This window comes from Lepidochelys olivacea, assembly GCF_965140295.1.
Source record: "Lepidochelys olivacea isolate rLepOli2 genome assembly, chromosome: 20".
NCBI lineage: Eukaryota > Metazoa > Chordata > Testudines > Cheloniidae > Lepidochelys > Lepidochelys olivacea.
The window spans coordinates 5,511,406-5,528,507 of NC_140430.1; the positions used below are offsets into that span (position 1 = coordinate 5,511,406).

Sequence of the window (17,102 nt, forward strand, 5' to 3'; positions counted from 1 at the left end):
CACAGGTGCAGGGACTGAACCCAGCCCTGGTGACTCAAGCACAGAGGTGGGCAAATTACAGCCCGTGGCCCACATCTGGCCCATAGGACCATCCTGACCAGTCCTTGAGCTCCCGGCTGGGGAGGCCAGCCCCCTCCCCTGCAGCCTCAGCTCACCACGCCGCCAGTGCTCTGGGTGGAGGGGCTGTGAGCTCCTGCCAGGCTCTGGCCAGGTGGCACAGCTGCCAGTCCTGGTGCTCTGAGCAGCACGCTGTGGGGGCAGAGGGGTTGGATAAGGGGCAGAGGGTCCCAGGGGGTGGTTGGCTAGACGTGGGAGTCCTGGGGGGCCCATCAGGGGACAGAGATCCCAGGAGGGGGCAAAGGAGCAGAGGGGATTGGATGGGTCAGGATTCTGAGGGGGGCAGGCTTCCCTACCTGGCCCTCCATATGTTTCAGAACCCTGCTGTGGCCCTCAGGCCAAAAAGTTTGCCTGCCCCTGCTCTAGCAGCAGAAGGCTTTATGCTTGAAGCTAAACGTTCAGGCCCACTGGCTTAAGGGCAGTAGTGGAAAAACCTCTCTCCCTGGGCTAGGAGGGGGAGAAAAGGCCCCTGCTGGGTTAGCACCAGGTAAACTGGTATCTATATGTAGCTAATGGGGCCCTAGGGTTGAAATGAACAGGTGTGGGATTGTTCCCAGCCCTAGAGAAGCCAAGAGGACATAGTGGGGGTGAGGGCAGGGGCAGGTGCCCAAGTGGGGTTTGGTGATAAGAGAGTCTGGGAGGAGGTTCTGTATATTTCCTCATTTCCACAGCTTCCCATGCTCAAAAGCAGAACCTCCTTGCAACTGCGTCTGCTTTCCTGACATAAACAAGTGTCAAATCCCACAAACGCGGGGGGGAGGGGGAACCACACAGCATCAGGAGAGCCAGCCCCAGCTGCAGGCTGCTGCTCCACAGCACATGGGAGAGCGAAGGTCCCAGCTTGGAAGCCCCCTCAGCAGAGGGGGCAGGGAGGGCCCCGCAGGACAGAGGCTGCAGTGTTGGAAGTCAGGGAGCAAAGCTTCCCCCTTGCAGAGCAGGCAGGCAGGCAGAGAGAATCAAGGGGCAACGCCACCCAGGGCCACATCCTGTTACACGCCTGACAAACCCAAAGGTACTGATTAAACACAGAAATTGTGACAGCGCATTACCCCAGTGCTCCGGACTGACCATGATTCGGCCCAGGAGGACATGCCAGACCCTCTCATAGCTAACTAGGCAACGAGATGCCAAAGAACCAGAAATGCTCCTCTAATCCCCAGCCACGCACCTTATGTCCTATCACACGAGGAGGGCTGGTACGCACTTTCCACCATCCTCGCTCCTGTAACCAATATTAATATCCACATTAGCTGACCCTGAGCCTTATGAAAAAGCAAAGTTGTGGCAGAAAGTTCCATGGGTTAATTAAAATCCATACTTACCCTGGTGACAGCAGATTTTTGACCCTTTAGCTACTTGGGAGAAGTTCTTGGTTCACTGAAACTTAAAGGCCAAGATTGTGTTATTTATTATCTGTCTTATGGGAACACCTAAGAGCCCATTGGGCTAGAACAATTTCTAGCGTGACTAGTGATTGCAGGCATCCAACCCTGGACCCTTTTAATGGGGTCTGATGTCCAGAACATTAAGTATTTGCTCTGTGAAAGCAAGGGCCCTCTAAAGAGCCTCACAGCTAAGCTCCCAAAAAATCACTACTCCCTTTTTCATAAGCCTTGACTGTATGCTACATGGGCTTTTTTTTTTTTTTTGGGGCGCTTCACTGCTGCTCAGACCAGGATCCGAGCCCCTAGAGTGAACCGAGATAAGAAGCAGAGTAGAGTTTAGAAAAGAAAAAACAAGTTTTTATTTAAATACTCTAAATAGGTCACAAAGGAACAGACACCACACTAATGGTAAAAAGATACAAGTTTATAACATCTTATAAAAACTACAGTTTAAAAGGGATTCTCATTTATCTCATCAGTAACACACGCTCCCCCCACCCCCATCGCAAAATAAGTATATTTAATTAAAAAAAAAAAAAAAGACAAATAAGTAAGCCATGGGACTTTCCAGATATCACTCAGCTCGGATTCACTAACAGGAGAGTTCTTGGTCCATCTGTCAAAACAGTAGTTCTGGGACAACTCAGGGGCCACTTCGCGCCTGCCTTCAGGGATCAGTCATGCCACAGTGTGGCTAGTGCGACTGTGTTCATTCTGCTTGTGAAGAACACCTGGACAGCCATGCCCTTCTTGTTCACACACTCCTTGACTCAAGGGCAGGCCAGGGTGTGCATGTGTGTGGAATCTCTCTCACGCTTAGCTGGTGGCATGGTTTCCAATCCCTGCCCTTTGGGGGCTCATGCCAGAAAACACCCCCTCACTGCAGCCAGGCGTGTGGTTTTCTGTCTGGGTGATTTTTAAATGCTCACAAAGTGGGGAGGAAATTATCCTGGCTGGAGCTGGGAAATGGCATGATCAAGGTCTAATAATGCACATGAACACTGCTCTACAGCTAACCTCTTCCCTGGGCCGTTCCAGATATGGGCCTCACCTGAGAAGACATCTGAACACAAATCAGACCAGAGTCTGGTGAGCTTGTCATGCATGCACACTAGAGAGCAGGGTCCCATCTCTGAAATACACACTCACACAGTCTCCTTCCCCCCTACCCCCAACCTGCCACCAGATGTGGGCTCACTGGATACAGATGCTACAAGAAAAATGAGTTTTACATGGGTGCACGAGGAGATGAAGTGCCCTTTTGCACCCCACTCCAGAGAAGCAGCCAGCCTGACGCCCATGACTCCGCAACGCACCTGCTTTTCAGCCTCAGAGGGGCTGGGCATAGCTGCATTACTGTGGCTGCACCAGTGCGAATGCACCACGCTGTGGCAGTAAGGGGCTTGCAAGAGCATGGTTTACCCTAGCTTAAAAGCAGGGGAAGCCCCGAATTGCACCAGAAAAATATGTTTACAGTGGAGGGTTGTAGTGTTTTAACTACACTCCCCAGCACAGATGAGGTGTGGACACGCCTCTTTGCTACAGTCAAGTTAGAAGCCAAGTTTACACATCGTCTTGTGTGTGTTACTAGAACTGACAACTTTTCAGTAGATTTATTTTGGAGTGCGGGTGCTAGCCAGATTGCCCTTTTGCACCCAGCTCAGACAGAGAAACTTTTGTTTCTCGTCAGTTTCAGTTGTGTTCCTTGTCAGTTTCACTGCCCCCACCTTTCTCATGCCAATTCGGCTGTAAACCAGCTAGGAAGAATAAACTCATAGTCACGACACATCTGTCAATATTACTCTTTATCCCAGGGCACAGCTCGTTAAGGGCTTGTGTATAAGGGGAAACTAAGGAAAATTAATCCTAATTAATTAAAGGTGTGAATTTATAGTGAATTAGTTAAACTGCATTAAATCCCTGTGTGAATGCTCTTATTCAGAATTAAAGTGGTCTTCATTCAATTGATCTTAATTCACTCTGGAATGTCATGACAGGTTACTTTTAAGAGCATTTAAAAATAAAAACACAAATGTTCAAATCACCATAAGTCACTAATTTATAGATATAAAACTGAATACTTTTTCCATGTATCAGCTGAGGGGGTTTGCAGAGCATGAGCCGTAGGTGAATCCAATGAGCCTCTTAGCCCCAGACCCATATTTTTTACTGGGAATGGAAATACCTCTGCAGAGATGGTTTAGAAAAAGGAAGCCCCAGCTGCAAACAATTTGACCTTCAGGCTTCAAAACAGCTGCAGCTTCTATAGTGCACTGGCAACCTGCAGCGTCAGCTAGATGGACGAACCCTTTCTCTAGCACACTGTGTGCATGCATCAGCTACTCAAGGAGAAGGACGGTCTGTAGCAGCAGTGACAGCAGTAGCTCCTCACCACCAGGTCAAAAAACAGGTTTTGAGAAAAACCCCAGCCACACAGACCACACACGCATCGAACTCTGCAACACTGAACGCAGGCAGCTTCAGGCCCTCAGAGGATCTGAGCAGTGAGGCTCCCACCCAACAGTTTCCCATAATTTAGAGGTCTCTGCCCCAGACCACAGGTGTTCCATCCGCTATGAAAGTTCAAAACCAAGAGTGAGTTAGTCTGTCTTCTAAACCAGCATCTGGTTTAACCGAACTAACCGTTTGCCAACACCCTTTTGCCAGTAGGACTACAGAATAGCTTGTACTGCCCCCTGGTGCTGGGCAGAAGTACAGCCAGATTGTAACAGGCGGCCAACCAATGTCACGTCACAGCCAACGCCCCAAGATCCACCCTCAGCAGTTCTACATAGAAGATTCGTGTTCCAATAGTAAAACTTCATACTTCTTTCTGCAAAAGTGAGTCAGTATAATTAGTGCAGGGAGAACACAGATACGGAGCAGTACTCTGCCCAGGGTCGGTGTCAGAGCTGGGCCTAGAACCCATGACCTTCTGACTTCCAGTCGATTGCCTTACTCATTGGGTGGGGTCAGGAGAATAAATAGCGACAGCAAACACACAACGGGACATCCCATTTCAGCCACTGTTGCCAAGGGGCAAAGGAGCCAGGGCTGAACAGCCAATCACGCCTGTTTGGAAGAGAATCTTAAGTCTAGGATTAAAGGTTTTTCTGGTGATGTTCTCCAGGCCAAGATACTTCACGTTAACGCCTCTAGGCTTTCAGTGTTGACTCCACCCATGAAAACTCGTTCTACAGATGTGAGACACTGTCAACGAGGTATCTTTTAAAGAGGTCAGGATTTCTGGGGGCCCAAAAGATTGATAGGCCAACTCTCTGTAGGAGCCAGATACTAGTTCCTCAGCGATGCTGATGTTTTGATGTGATAAGGGGCTAGGTAAAGCTGATTTCAGCTCCCTTCACCACAACACGGGGGCGTGGAAGGCAGGGAATCTCCTTTTACCAAATAGAGAGGGTAAAAAAAGTCTTATCAGCTTCTCTGAGGAGCAGGAAATGTTGAGAGTTCCTTTAAATTCCATCATCGGTGAAAGAGAGCAGGGAAAGACTCGTGGAAAAAGTGACTTGTCTCCTTCTCCATCGGCTTTGACCCGACTGGACCAGCTAGAATGGTAATCACCAGTGGTTGGCCTGGAAGCTGCTTCCATACAACACTCCTACAACCTTATGCCCCACAGCCAGGTTGCAAGGCCCAACACTGTTCAAACAGCCACCACCTCTTCTGTCCAGGACACCTTGGCCCACGAGCCTGTGGTGGAAGTGTCCTGAACTTCCTTCCCTGCTGTGCCAACCCAGGTGCTGCCAACATGGAACTCCCAGCTGAGAAGCTAGCCAGTCACCCATCCCATTGCTCCCCACAACGGAGCCACAGGCATTCTGCCTAGTGTGATTCTGAATGACGGAATCAATGGGGCTTCCAGCGCTTCCTTGAGGAACACTATGCCTCAGTCTAACCGACCCCATGGGCGCCAGCAGCCTATGCTTTGATTCCAGCCAACACCCAGAAGCTCCAGACATACAACAGGGTGTGATTTTCTCGGGCAGGGAGACTGAAAAGGAACAATTCCAAGTCGAGGTTGCAGGGGCCTAACCGAGAATCATGCAAATGGCACCAAAAATGAACCATTCTGAAACGGTCTCCAAGAGGCGGCCTGCCTTTAACAGGCAGCAGGAGCGGATCACGGAGTGTTGTAACTAACACTCCGCTCTTCCATTCTGTATGGTTACAAGCAGAGCCTGCATTTGTCTGGCCAAGAAGCAGAGGATGCCCATTTAACCTCTCCCAACAACAAAGTATGTTAGATACAAGCAGGAAATTGGACCATTGTGATTTCAGGATCTAAGGAGCTCAGGTGCCCTGAACTCACAGCTCCAGATGGACTCAGGGGAAAGGTAGTGTTTGACACCTGGGAAAGACAACCCAGGCTACCAGGTTCTACTCTAGCCGTTCCCCAAAGGAGACCACAGTGCATATGCAGACGCTGTACTCCACTGGGGAGAGATTTGGACGAAGAGCACCGCTCGAGTAAAGCATTCATACTGGTGTATCCAGCATGCAGGTGTGGAGAGCACGTGGCTGTCGAGATCCTACAAAATCAACCAAGGATGCGTCAGGCCAAGCCAGGGTGCCCTGTCCTGCGCAGGGAAAGACACAACTCTGTTCTCTTTGGAAACTGGCTTTCAGTCCCATCTTTGAGGGACTGGGGAACGCAGAGCAGAATCTGGCAGCAAGGAGCATTGCAAATCTCCCCCGACAGAGTGTCTCACTGAGATATTTGGGTAAAGGGGAAAAAAAAAACTAAACAAAAAACCACATCCAAGACAGAAACCCATTCCTATTTCCTTAGTGCGCACGCACATGGGGTTGGGGTCGGGGGGGAGGAGATGAGAGAGAAGGATGAGCAGCTGGGGGCAAGGGAGGCTGAAAGGACCTAGAGACCCAAGGGAACACAGCAGCGAGATGGAGACAGAAGGTCAACTTGCTAACATTAGCAGAGCCCCCGCTGGCCTAAGAAACGTAGGAAGTATCTACCTTCGCCGGACAAGGCCAAGCTGCACCAGTGCAGAACACACTCTGCTGCTGGGAAAAGCTGCTACAGAAAGGATTTTATTTCGCTATGTAGCTCGCTACGTGGGGGCAATGGTGGGGGGGCTGCATGATTTGAACTAAGAAGGGACAGAGCCACTGACATTTTAAAGAGCATTTGGGTCATTTCCCAAGAGCACTTTGCTGCAGTGTCACTGATGCTCAGAAAGCTGAGTCCAGATTCTCACTGCCCTGTGTAACCTTCCCCTACGCTCTGCTCCCCATTGCCCCAGAAGAATTACCAGGGCACCGAATGACATCTTGGGGCAGAAACAGGAGATCTGAGCTGCAGCGACGCCAGCTGCTGTGCACAGAGACTAAGCTTAGCTCGACCTGCGCTATGGGTCATCTGGGTGGGTCATCCTAGACAGGGACATCTGGGCGGGGCTCCCAGCAGAGCACCGAGCAGGAAGTATCCAATATACTGCTGTCACTGCAGGGGGAGTGGAAGACAAGGTGCAGACGGGAACAACATCTTCCTTCCCCACACATTTGTTACCAGCCGGGAAAGGTCTGATCTTTAGCGGACACTCGCTGGGCCTGAGTTTTCAGATGCAGGGTATGAACGTGCGTTGGGAGCCAAGAGGGGGATTTGGGAGGCAGAGTCATCACTTTGGTAACAGGCTTTTTCTGGCTTGCAACACTCAGGGCTCCTGAGCATGGCTGGGGAGCCTGGCCCCCTCCCTCATGCTCATAGTTTGTTTCTTTCAGAAGAGGAAGTTTAACTGCCTTTCCCTGCAGGTCTCTTTAGCTGTTTCTAGCTCTCTCTGAACTGTGCAGTTGCTCCTGGGCCACTGGAGAGTTGCCGGAGAGATCACAGTTTATTTAAGTGGTGTCCACCCCCAAGTGGGCAGGGCACTAATGTACTGGAAGTGAAATCCGAGAGTGGGTTACATTCCCCCCCGCAAATCCACAACAGACACTGCAAAGATCCATTCCTGGCTAGCCCACGGGGTCAAACACAAAGGGGTAGATCTTATCCCAAACTACAAAGCAACTGAAAGCCTTCCTGAGCATGAGCCAATCCCGGCAGCGTTTGAGGCAAGAACATTTCCGAGAAAGCCAGATTATGGGTTGCTGCCTTGAACCAGACTAGGATCTGAATTCAAGGGGGCACAGGGACATGTGGTAATGTGATCACCCCAAGCACCCTCACATACACACACACTGGGGCCAAGGAAGCAGGACAGCCTCTTGCAGAAGCCGTTCCCCCCCAGCCATGGGCTGTATACCCCGAAGCACTGCCTGTCATCATCAGGGGTTTGGGTGTTGCTAAGAGACATTCAGATTCCATGCGGGTTCACCCCCGCCACGTGTGCAGCAGCTGCTCACGCAACACCATTTCACAAGACACTGATCGCACGAGTTGCTGGGTGTCACAAGAGTTTCAACTGAGCCCCCGCAACCGCCACCCTCCCCCGCAACGGTGCGCTCTCCTCCCTCCCCCTCCAATGTCCCCGCTTGTTTCTTGAAGGTGGAAAGAGCAGGAGGAAACTCAGTTATAAAATCAGACACCCTAGAAATAAAAGCTCCGCAGACCTCAGAACCAAGCTCTCGGCTGAGATGAGTTTCTGCATTTCACGCCTGAATCAAAATCCTCCACAGCTGCTTCTCATAATCCACCGCTTTGTTGGTCTCTTCCGGTGAGACTGGTTACAAAGAGAGTCAGAAGAACACCACAGTTGATTTCCACCCCGCTATATTTCATACCTGTGAGCTCTGCCTGGGCGTGAGCTGGTTGATCAGGTGATGGCAAGTGTTAAGAGTTTGAGGTGAGTGTAGCTAGCTTTGCCCTGTTGTCCCCCGAAGCCTTTCCTGAGAGGCAAATGGTGATACTTCAAAAACAAACCAATGGAAAAGAAGGTTTATACACAGCTGCCTGTGGCTTCTGCTGGTTGGGTAGAGATTCCAGATCATCCTCATCTTATTTACAGTGTCCAGACCCCATCTGAGAGTCTAGGAGAGTCCTCAGCTCTGCCCCACCTAGGCCGGGAGAGCAGGAGCAGGCAAAACCAGACACAGAAAACTGAAAATCCTGTCCACTTCCTAGCTTCTCCAATGCATCGCCCTGGCTCCTAAAGCAGCAGCTGTGAGTCAGGGGTTTTGGTCTGGCAGCCCTGGCACATTCGTTTGTGTCTAAGCAGCCGATCTGTCCTGGAGAAGCTCTGCGAAAGATGGAGAAGAGAGAAGGGAGTTATTGCAACATCAAATCCAGCCAATAAGAAAAGCACCAATGCAGGGCAGCGTGCGCTGTTGGAGTCTGTTATGGGAACGGCAGGACCAATCTCTGGAGCTAGGAAAGACTCCTAGGACAGCAAGGCACGGCTAGATTCTCTGCTGAGCATGGGGAGCTGAAGTCAGGTCCAGCTCCCCCACATTCAGGGTGCTTTGTGCTGACCCCAGCCCAAGTTATAGTAGTCGGAGGGCTGCTCTTGCTTACACAACTGGCCTAGGGTCGCTTAGGCCATTGGTTTTCAAACCGTGGGTCGCAGCAGCTCTGGTTAGCACTACCGTTAAAAGTCCTGTCGGCTGTGCTGCCCGGCTAAGGCAGGCTAGTCCCTACCTGTTCCAACACCGCGCTGCACCCCAGAAGCGGCCAGCAGCAAGTCTGGCTCTTAGGCAGGGGGGCCACAGAGCTCTGTGCTCTGCCCCCGTCCTGAGCACCGGCTCTGCACTCCCATTGGCTGGTGCTCAGGGCAGGGGCAGAGCACGGAGCTGTACCTGCTGCTGGCTGCTTCTGGGGGCGCAGCATGGTCCGCAGTGCCAGGACAGGTGGGAAGCCTGCCTTAGCACCCCCGCTGCTGAACAGAAGCCGCCGGAGGTAAGCCTGTGTCCGCAACCCCCTGCCCTGAGCTCCCCCCAAACCTGGAGCCCCTTCCTGCACCTCAAACCCCACATCCCCAGCCCCAGCCCAGAGCCCTGACCCCCTCCTACATCCCAACCCCCTGCCACAGCCCTGAGCCCCCTCCTTCACCCCAAGCCCCTCATCCCCAGCCCAGAGCCCTGACCCCCCTCACACACTCCAACCCCTCGCCACAGCCCAGAGCGCCCTCCCATACCCTGAACCCTCATTCCTGGTCCCACTCTGCAGCCCTCACCCCTGCACCCCAACACTCTGCCCCAGCCCCGAGCCCCTCCCTCACCCCCCATCCCCAGCTCTGTTGGGTCATGGGCATCAACAATTTTCTTCAACTGGGTCACCAGAAAAAAAAAAGTTTGAAAACCACTGACTTCGGCAGTGAAAGGTTAGCACAGCCATGTCCTATCCCCACTCTCTACCCCAGCTTTTAATTACCCCTGGGTGGGTCCCCTAACTTCTCTCATGGGAATTCCCCACTGGCTGTTTTCAGCCAGTATCCAACCTCTTTTGCACTGTTTGAGGAGCACAAGGGGCCGGATCGTAACCAAGGACCTGGCCCAGTGCCCAGCCATGCTGCTCAGCTGAACGAGCCGGTGTCTAGAGAGAAGAGACAGCCCCACATGGTTAAGCAGTTCACTGTTCTGCTCTGCTCGGTGGGAACCTGGAGTCTAACCCAGCTCTGACACAGACTCTGCAAGACAGCTAGGCCAACAGCTTCCATGCGTGGCTACCGACTGGGGGTGCCTCTGTTTTGGGGGAGCCATCCTGGCTGGCTGCTGGGCACCTGCAATCCCAGCAGAAGTCCAGGAGAGCTGGCGGTGCGCACAGCTCTCAGGTCATAGATAATGGAGGGACCCTAAAAGGGCAGCAATTTCTGACCTAAAACCCTTCGCAATCCCCTACTTCCCAGGGGGCTGTGGGAAGCTTTGCTCATGCCTCTGCAGCGCTAGGAAGATGAGCCATGCTCTGTGGGCCCTAGGCACAGACCTGCACTGCTAGGGACAGACCAAAAGCAGCACCAGGCAGATTTGACGGGCCCAGAGTGAACCAGGAATGAATTCCCGGCAAGCCCTCATCCAGGCTGTTCGTAGGAGGCCGCTGGTTCTGATAGGAAGGAAGTGGCTTCCCCCGCTGTGTGCACACAGATCTGAGCATGCTAGCTCCCAGTGATAAGACACCGCCCTGCTCTGGGAAACCACGGAGCTTGGCGGCGCGAGACCAGGCCCTTCCAAGTACAGAGCCTGGGCTGATGCCTCTTCCCAGGAAGGGGCATCTCCTCCCCACGCCCAGCTGCTGCAGGAGTAACCCTTGCGGGCCGTGGGTGGGGGAGTATCTGCAGCAAAGCGACCCCACCCCTCGCTCGGTGGCGTGCCTGGCTGGGGGTGGGGGTGGGGTTACCTGCATGCAGCGCTCGCATTGGTAGGGCTTTTCGCCGCTGTGCACCCGCTTGTGGCGCTCCAGGTGGTACTTCTGGATGAAGCGCATGTCACACAGATCGCACTCGAACGGCTTCTCCCCTAGGGAAGAGCAGAAGGGGCTGTGATAGGGAGGCTTGTACTGCCCACTGCCCCCCCCTCCCCCCAGTGCTGGCACGCAGCCCCATGCCACCGCCTGGCTCCGAATCCCCACTGCCCTGCATGACCCAGCCTTACCCTAGACCCCCACGCCAGTCTGTTTGCCTTGCATCTCCGCCCTCGTCTCCTACTGTGCCCCCCCACTTCCCCTATCGATAATGCCACTTCGAACCACCTCTCCTCTTCATTTCCCTTTCCTAGTCCTGTCTCCACGCCTTCCTCTGTGCTGCCCCCTGCCCGTGGGCAGCCTCTTAACCCATTTGCAAAGCCGCTGCATTCTCCCCATTCAGCGCTGCCCCCAGACGGAAAGATCATTCACCAGGCTGGTCTGCATTAACTGATCAAGAGGTGCCTGCCCCGCAACGGAGTAACCATCTGATCTCGTGGCTGCACCACACGCCACTTTGCCTTGAAAACTCACCAGGACAGGGATGGATTTAATCCCGCACGGCATCCCCTCTGCACAGCCTGTTTGGTCCCCCTCTTTTCTCTGATGTCACAGCCCCACCCTATTCTACAGCTCACAGCTCTCCGCAAGCTGGGCTGTTCGGGGCGAAGCAGCAGAAAAGCAAAGAGAGGCAGAGCACTAGGGACAGAAGATCTTCCACCATCATGATCCAGGCTCTCAGCAAGGAACGGCTCATACGGCAACAGCCGCTTGCGCCTAGTCAGATCCACTGGTAGCAGCTAGAATGCAATGCAGTGAAGGCACCATTCGCAAACTCTGCACCCAAGACCTAATGCCCAAGCAGGTACATGTTCTGAATTAAACATCGCTAGGACACTTGTGCCCTCTTGCAACCTTTTTGCTTAAAGAGCTGAGCTGTTTGATTAATAGAGCCCCTGCCCCCTCTGGAACACAGCTCAAGCTACAGACGCAGCTGGAGTTATGGATCAGCCTCTCAATGCTTCACCCCCGTTCTGCTTCTGAGCCAGAAGGCCCACAGCAGCTATCAGCAGAGCAAGACCCTCGCTCTCCTGGCTCTTTACCAGTATGGATGAGGATGTGTCTCTTGAGATGGTAGCTGCTCCGAAAGGCTCCGTAGCAGTGCTCACAAATAAAGTTCTTGGGGATTCTCAGCTGGAAGGAGCCGTTCTGCTCAATCACCATCACCTGTGAAGCACAGACAGACCCTCACCGTTCCAGCGTATGGCACAGCGAGCACATAACACTGCTCTAGGGTCAGGTTCTGCCAAACTATTCACCCCTTCCTACCCCCTTCCATTTGGTGATGTCCAAGCACTCCTGTGAACTAATCAGGGCAGGGACCATTTTTGTCATGTGTCTGTGCGGTGCCTAGCACAACAGGACTCCGGGGCCCCTAGCCACTGCATTAAAGATTGTGAAGCACTTTGAGATCTCCCGATGAAAAACTCTACGTAAGAGGTAGGTACATGATTACTGCTACAATACAAAATAGTTTAGCCTCCCAATTCTCCTAGAAGGTAAGAAGGAAGATTAAGACACCGAGAGGTTAAAGGATATGCTTGTGACCATGCAGAGAGTCTATGGCAGGTCCAAGGACAGAACTCAGGAGTTCCGATTCCAAGTCCCATTGCTTTACCCACAAGACCACTCTTCCCATTTTAGCAGAGATTCTTCTTGCAGGTGAGACGGGTTCAGTACTGCAGGGAGAGCTAGTATCTGCCACATGATGCGAGTTCACATTTTGGTTTGAGGGTATCGTGTGTCACTGCCCCACCTTTACCCCAGTGTCACTCTTGGAGCCTGTGAATTCATTTCTCGCCTTCAAGGTGCTGGGCCCTCAAGGCTGAACAGTGTGATCACGAGGAGCTGGATGCCTGAGCCGCGTGACTGTTTGAAGCTAAACACCTGAAATGCCCTGCTGTCTGAGAAACAGGCAACAATGCCAACAGCTCACTCAGAAAGACAGGCTGGCCCTGAGCGTGGTAAGACTTCATAAGGCAGCCCCATCTGCCCCACTCCTCCGTGACCATATGACGGACGATTACCTGCCTTTTTAATGGTCTTTTTTGGCTGCGATGCTTCTGCTGGCTCTGCCTCTTTACGGCTGCGAGATTTCTCACTCTCCTGGCGGAGACCCTTAAGGAGAGAAAACAGGGGTCAGTTCTTTCCCTGTGTTCATTTCCAGAGCCCCTTGCCCCCCAGAATCCTCTGGAGACACCCTGAGCCATTACATTTAGACACCCCCCACTGTCATTGACATGACTAGAGAGATGGTGATGGGGCAGGATCAGGGTAGAGATGATACCTGTAACAGCTCCCCACATACCAGCATGTTCGGGCTGTTCCCTCTCTCTCCATTCTCTGTCTGTTTGGAGCTCTGTTTTGGCATCATCTTCTTGCTGGCAACAGTTGGCACGAGGCACACCCCAGAGAGGCCCTCACAGGCCAGGAGGCTCGCCTAAGAGACGAGACAAACAACCATGAAAGATGCAGGGTTGAGCCGAGCTTAGCCAGCCAGCCAGCCATAACCTAACCAGCCACTGCCCACACATGCCAGTGCCCTCTATCAGAATGAATCCGACATAGTCAGCTACATGTGCAACTACACCACCCTCTAGTGGCTGGAGGTCTACAAAGTGGGTCTATAAATTAATACTACTTGTAGCGAATGGGAGAGTTCCCTTGAGCTTAAGGAGTGCAATGTTTTGGGAGCAAGCATTCCAGTATTGTGGTGTTGTGTCTGCAATCGTGTTGGCTGCACATACTTAGCTTCCTGTTTAATTCAACAGATACCCCGTTTGATCAGAACTACATCGTTTGCATTAAGTATCTACTTCTACCCATTGTCACTGTGGGTCACCAAGGGCTCTACAGCCCATTCAGCTTGACAGTCACCTCCCAGTGACGTTGCATTCCTGTTACAGATGGGAAAATTGGGGCTCATTACCTGAGCCATCTTGTCTGTCTGTCCTCAACAAACGGATTGTAACAATTCTTTAGCCTTAATTCTCTCCCAGGAAAGAATTTTACGATTAGAAAGATTTTATTTTTTCAGTTAATCATTTTTTGCTGGTCTTGTCCAGTACCCTCCACTTTGCCGACATCTTTCTGGATTCTGAGAGCCTGGAATTGTGTGTGGCGTTATAAGGGAGTCTTCTCCCAGCACTGCCGGGAGCTGGAGAAGCTAGACGGGAAGGTAACTGACTGCACCGCTTTTACAGATGAGTCATCCCAACCCTAGCCCTGCTTCTGGATGGATTCTGGATAAAGGGGGTTGATCGCCGTGCCTCGATATTGCTGCAGACACTTCTCTGGTTTAGTCTGAGCCTGTGAGTTTAAAAAAAAAAAAAAAAAAAAGCATAACTGAATCAATTGACAAGGGATGGCTAGAGAAAGAAACTTCTTTATCTGTGAGTCAAAGCACTTTCATTCAAAGAGAACCCAGGCAAAATTAATTGCTTAATATTAGCAGAGGTTTTGCAGAAAGGTGGGGAGAAGACACATAATACTCTCTCTCCTGTTTCAGAGTAACAGCCGTGTTAGTCTGTATTCGCAAAAAGAAAAGGAGTACTTGTGGCACCTTAGAGACTAACCAATTTATTTGAGCATGAGCTTTCGTGACCTACAGCTCACTTCATCGGATGTTTATGAGCTTCTCTAAGCCCTGTGTAGTTAGCCTTGACAACATTTTGCAGATGGGGAGACAGACAGAGGTAAAGTGGCTGGCCCCAGGTCACACAGTCAGAGCTGAGAGTAGAAACCAGGAGTTATGACTCTCAGTGATCTGCCCTAACCTCTAGCCACACTCCCATCCCAGCGCTGGGAAGAGAACCTGGGAATCCTGACTGCCACCTTGTGTTCAAACACACCCCTTCATTCTTCGAATACCGACACATACAGAAAGGCTGCACTAGGTGCTCTTCCACATTATTATTTCGTAGTTCAGGAGAAAGTGTCTAGAAGTCATAACTTTCTATTCTTAGAAACAGGAAACATAAAATCTGACTCTGTAGTGCCAGCTGCCTGCTCTGCGATGCTGCATGGAAATACAGTAAGACTGCGAATGAGCAAGCAGTAATGAACGTAACTGTGGATTGGTTTCAGAGTAACAGCCGTGTTAGTCTGTATTCGCAAAAAGAACAGGAGGACTTGTGGCACCTTCGAGACTAACAAATTTATTTGAGCATCAGCTTTCATGAGCTACAGCTCACTTCATCAGATGTGGATTGCGGTTCCTGTCCATGCATGCAGAAGTGGAGTGAGAGAGCAAGTTTGTGATTTGCAGGAAGAGCAACACACACATGGGTGTGAACTACTATGAGTGCGGAAACACAGTGCAGCACAAGTGAGGTCCGGTGCCTGAATCGGAGGAAGTCGGCACCACAATACGTGCTCCATGTAGCATCCCAGAGCGCACACAGGGTAAGTGTGCACAAGCACGCAGGTTGTTGCAGGGGAGCACTGCTAAATACAAGTGCATCTGCACCATGCTCATGTGCAACAGCCCCAGCCTGTGCACAAGCGTGCAAACCACAGCACGGGTGTGCAAGCATGCAGCTACGCCCAAGGCGGTGACCCAAGAGTGCAACGTTGCAGCCTGTGCTTGTGTCTGGGCGTGCAAGGCCTGAGCACGAGTGTGCGCACAAGCGCGTGGGGGGCGGGCAAGACGCAACGCCCACGAGTGTGCAAGCGACCGCGCACGCGGGTAGGTGTAAGTGTGCAAGCCACAGCCCCCGAGCGTGCAAGGGCCCCGGCGCGAGCGTACAAGCGCATGCGCGCAAGGCCGAGGCGCAGCGGGGTGCAAGGCCGGGCCGAGCCGGCTCCGGCCCCCTGTAGGGGCGGGGCCCGTTGGCCCCCGGGGCCCGCTGCCCGTTGGCTGGGGGGTCCGTACCTGGCTCGGCCGCTGCGGGCTCCAGGCTCCGCCGTTGCCTCCCTGCTCTCCCCCGGGAGACAAGTTTACAAACAGCGGCCCGAACCCTCTCGGCCGCCGCCGCTACCCCGGAACCGGAAGCGCTTGACACAGGGGTCACGTTCAGTCCGCCCGGGCGGGGCCAGCGCATGCGCGGGGTCGCTCCTGAGGCCGCCCCTGCCGCCATCTTGGTGCAGGGAAGGCAGGGAGGGGGCTGTTACCAGGGTAACCCTGAGTAGCGGGAGGGAGATCCTGAGGCCTCTGGGAGTGGGTTCGCCTTGGACTCCATATAAATCCCTGGAGGAGGGGCTCTCCCTGGCCACCCCCCAATATACACCCCCGGTGGGAGGGGCGCTCCCTGGCCCCACCCCCCCATATACACCCTTCTGGTAGGAGCGGCTCTCCCTGGCCCCGCCCCCAATATACACCCCTGGGAATGAGGGGATTATGCCCCACTCCCATCAGTGGTGAACTGGGGCACCAGGGCATGGAGGGGGGTCCTTTGCACCGCAACCCCTCTCCACCATCAGGGGGTGAAAACAAATACCCTCTCTCTGGTGAGAGGAATCCAGACATTTGGGAGACACCTAGGGTGACCAGATGTCCCAATTTTATAGGGACAGTCCCAATATTCGGGGCTTTGTCTTATATAGGCACCTATTACCCCCAATTCCCTGTCCCGGTTTTTCACACTTGCTGTCTGGTCACCCTAGAGACACCCCATCTTGCAGTCCTGCGCTGCAAGGCAGGGAAGCAGTCTTGGGCTCCCATCTACGGCGCCCTGAGGAGCAGGTGTTGGCTTTGTAGCATCCCACTGTGGACCCCCCAGAACCTGGGAATAAGGGGGATCAGGATATGCAGTTGTACTGCTGGAGTGTAGATGGAAAAGGGGGGCTTTTCTTACCCCTTCCTGCCAGGGGGTAAGGTTGGGGTAGGGGAGATCGGTCATTGAATCAGCACGTTACTCCCAGTCCTGCATTTTCCACAGTAATTAGCACGAGCCTCACTTTGCTCCCACTGACATACCATTGATATGCTGAGCGCTGTGGGAAAATCTCACCCTGATTTGCTATTGGTTCTGATTTCTTTCCCAGTCCACTCTTCTTCTGGTGACTCCTGCTCTCTGTGCACGTCTATTTAACCTGAAGAAGATCTCAAAATGCTTTGCAAACCTCCATGAAGAGCCACAACCCATCTGCCAGGTAGGGCTGTGTTGTTATCATCCCTGATTTACAGATGAGGAAACTGAGGCACAGAGGAGTGACGTGGTTAGGGTCACGCA

The 17,102-nt window shown here is 52.7% G+C and overlaps 1 protein-coding gene across 3 annotated transcripts; it reads right to left on the bottom strand.

Moving 5' to 3' along the window:
- Positions 1-7,980: 7,980 nt before the first annotated feature.
- ZNF740 (zinc finger protein 740) lies at positions 7,981-15,916 on the bottom strand. 3 transcript variants are annotated; one of them, XM_084610794.1, is made up of 7 exons: positions 15,803-15,916; positions 13,998-14,238; positions 13,238-13,369; positions 12,961-13,047; positions 11,973-12,096; positions 10,807-10,925; positions 7,981-8,713 (listed from the first exon to the last, which is right to left on the bottom strand). In XM_084610794.1, exons 2-7 carry the CDS (start codon positions 14,013-14,015, stop codon positions 8,624-8,626), a joined length of 570 nt encoding a protein of 189 aa, XP_084466920.1. In that variant the 5' UTR covers positions 14,016-14,238; positions 15,803-15,916; the 3' UTR covers positions 7,981-8,623. The 3 variants fall into 3 exon arrangements, with proteins under 3 accessions (XP_084466920.1, XP_084466921.1, XP_084466922.1); XM_084610795.1 differs by having other exon boundaries at positions 13,859-14,238; XM_084610796.1 differs by having other exon boundaries at positions 12,957-13,047; positions 13,859-14,238.
- Positions 15,917-17,102: the final 1,186 nt, after the last annotated feature.

Excerpts from the sequence above, each read along its gene's own strand:
- ZNF740 (XM_084610794.1), bottom strand. Across the intron at positions 13,048-13,237 it reads GGAACAGCCCGAACATGCTG|GGTCTCCGCCAGGAGAGTGA; the intron begins GTATGTGGGGAG and ends TCTCTCCTTAAG. Across the intron at positions 8,714-10,806 it reads AATGCGAGCGCTGCATGCAG|AGCTTCTCCAGGACAGATCG; the intron begins GTAACCCCACCC and ends CATCTTTCGCAG.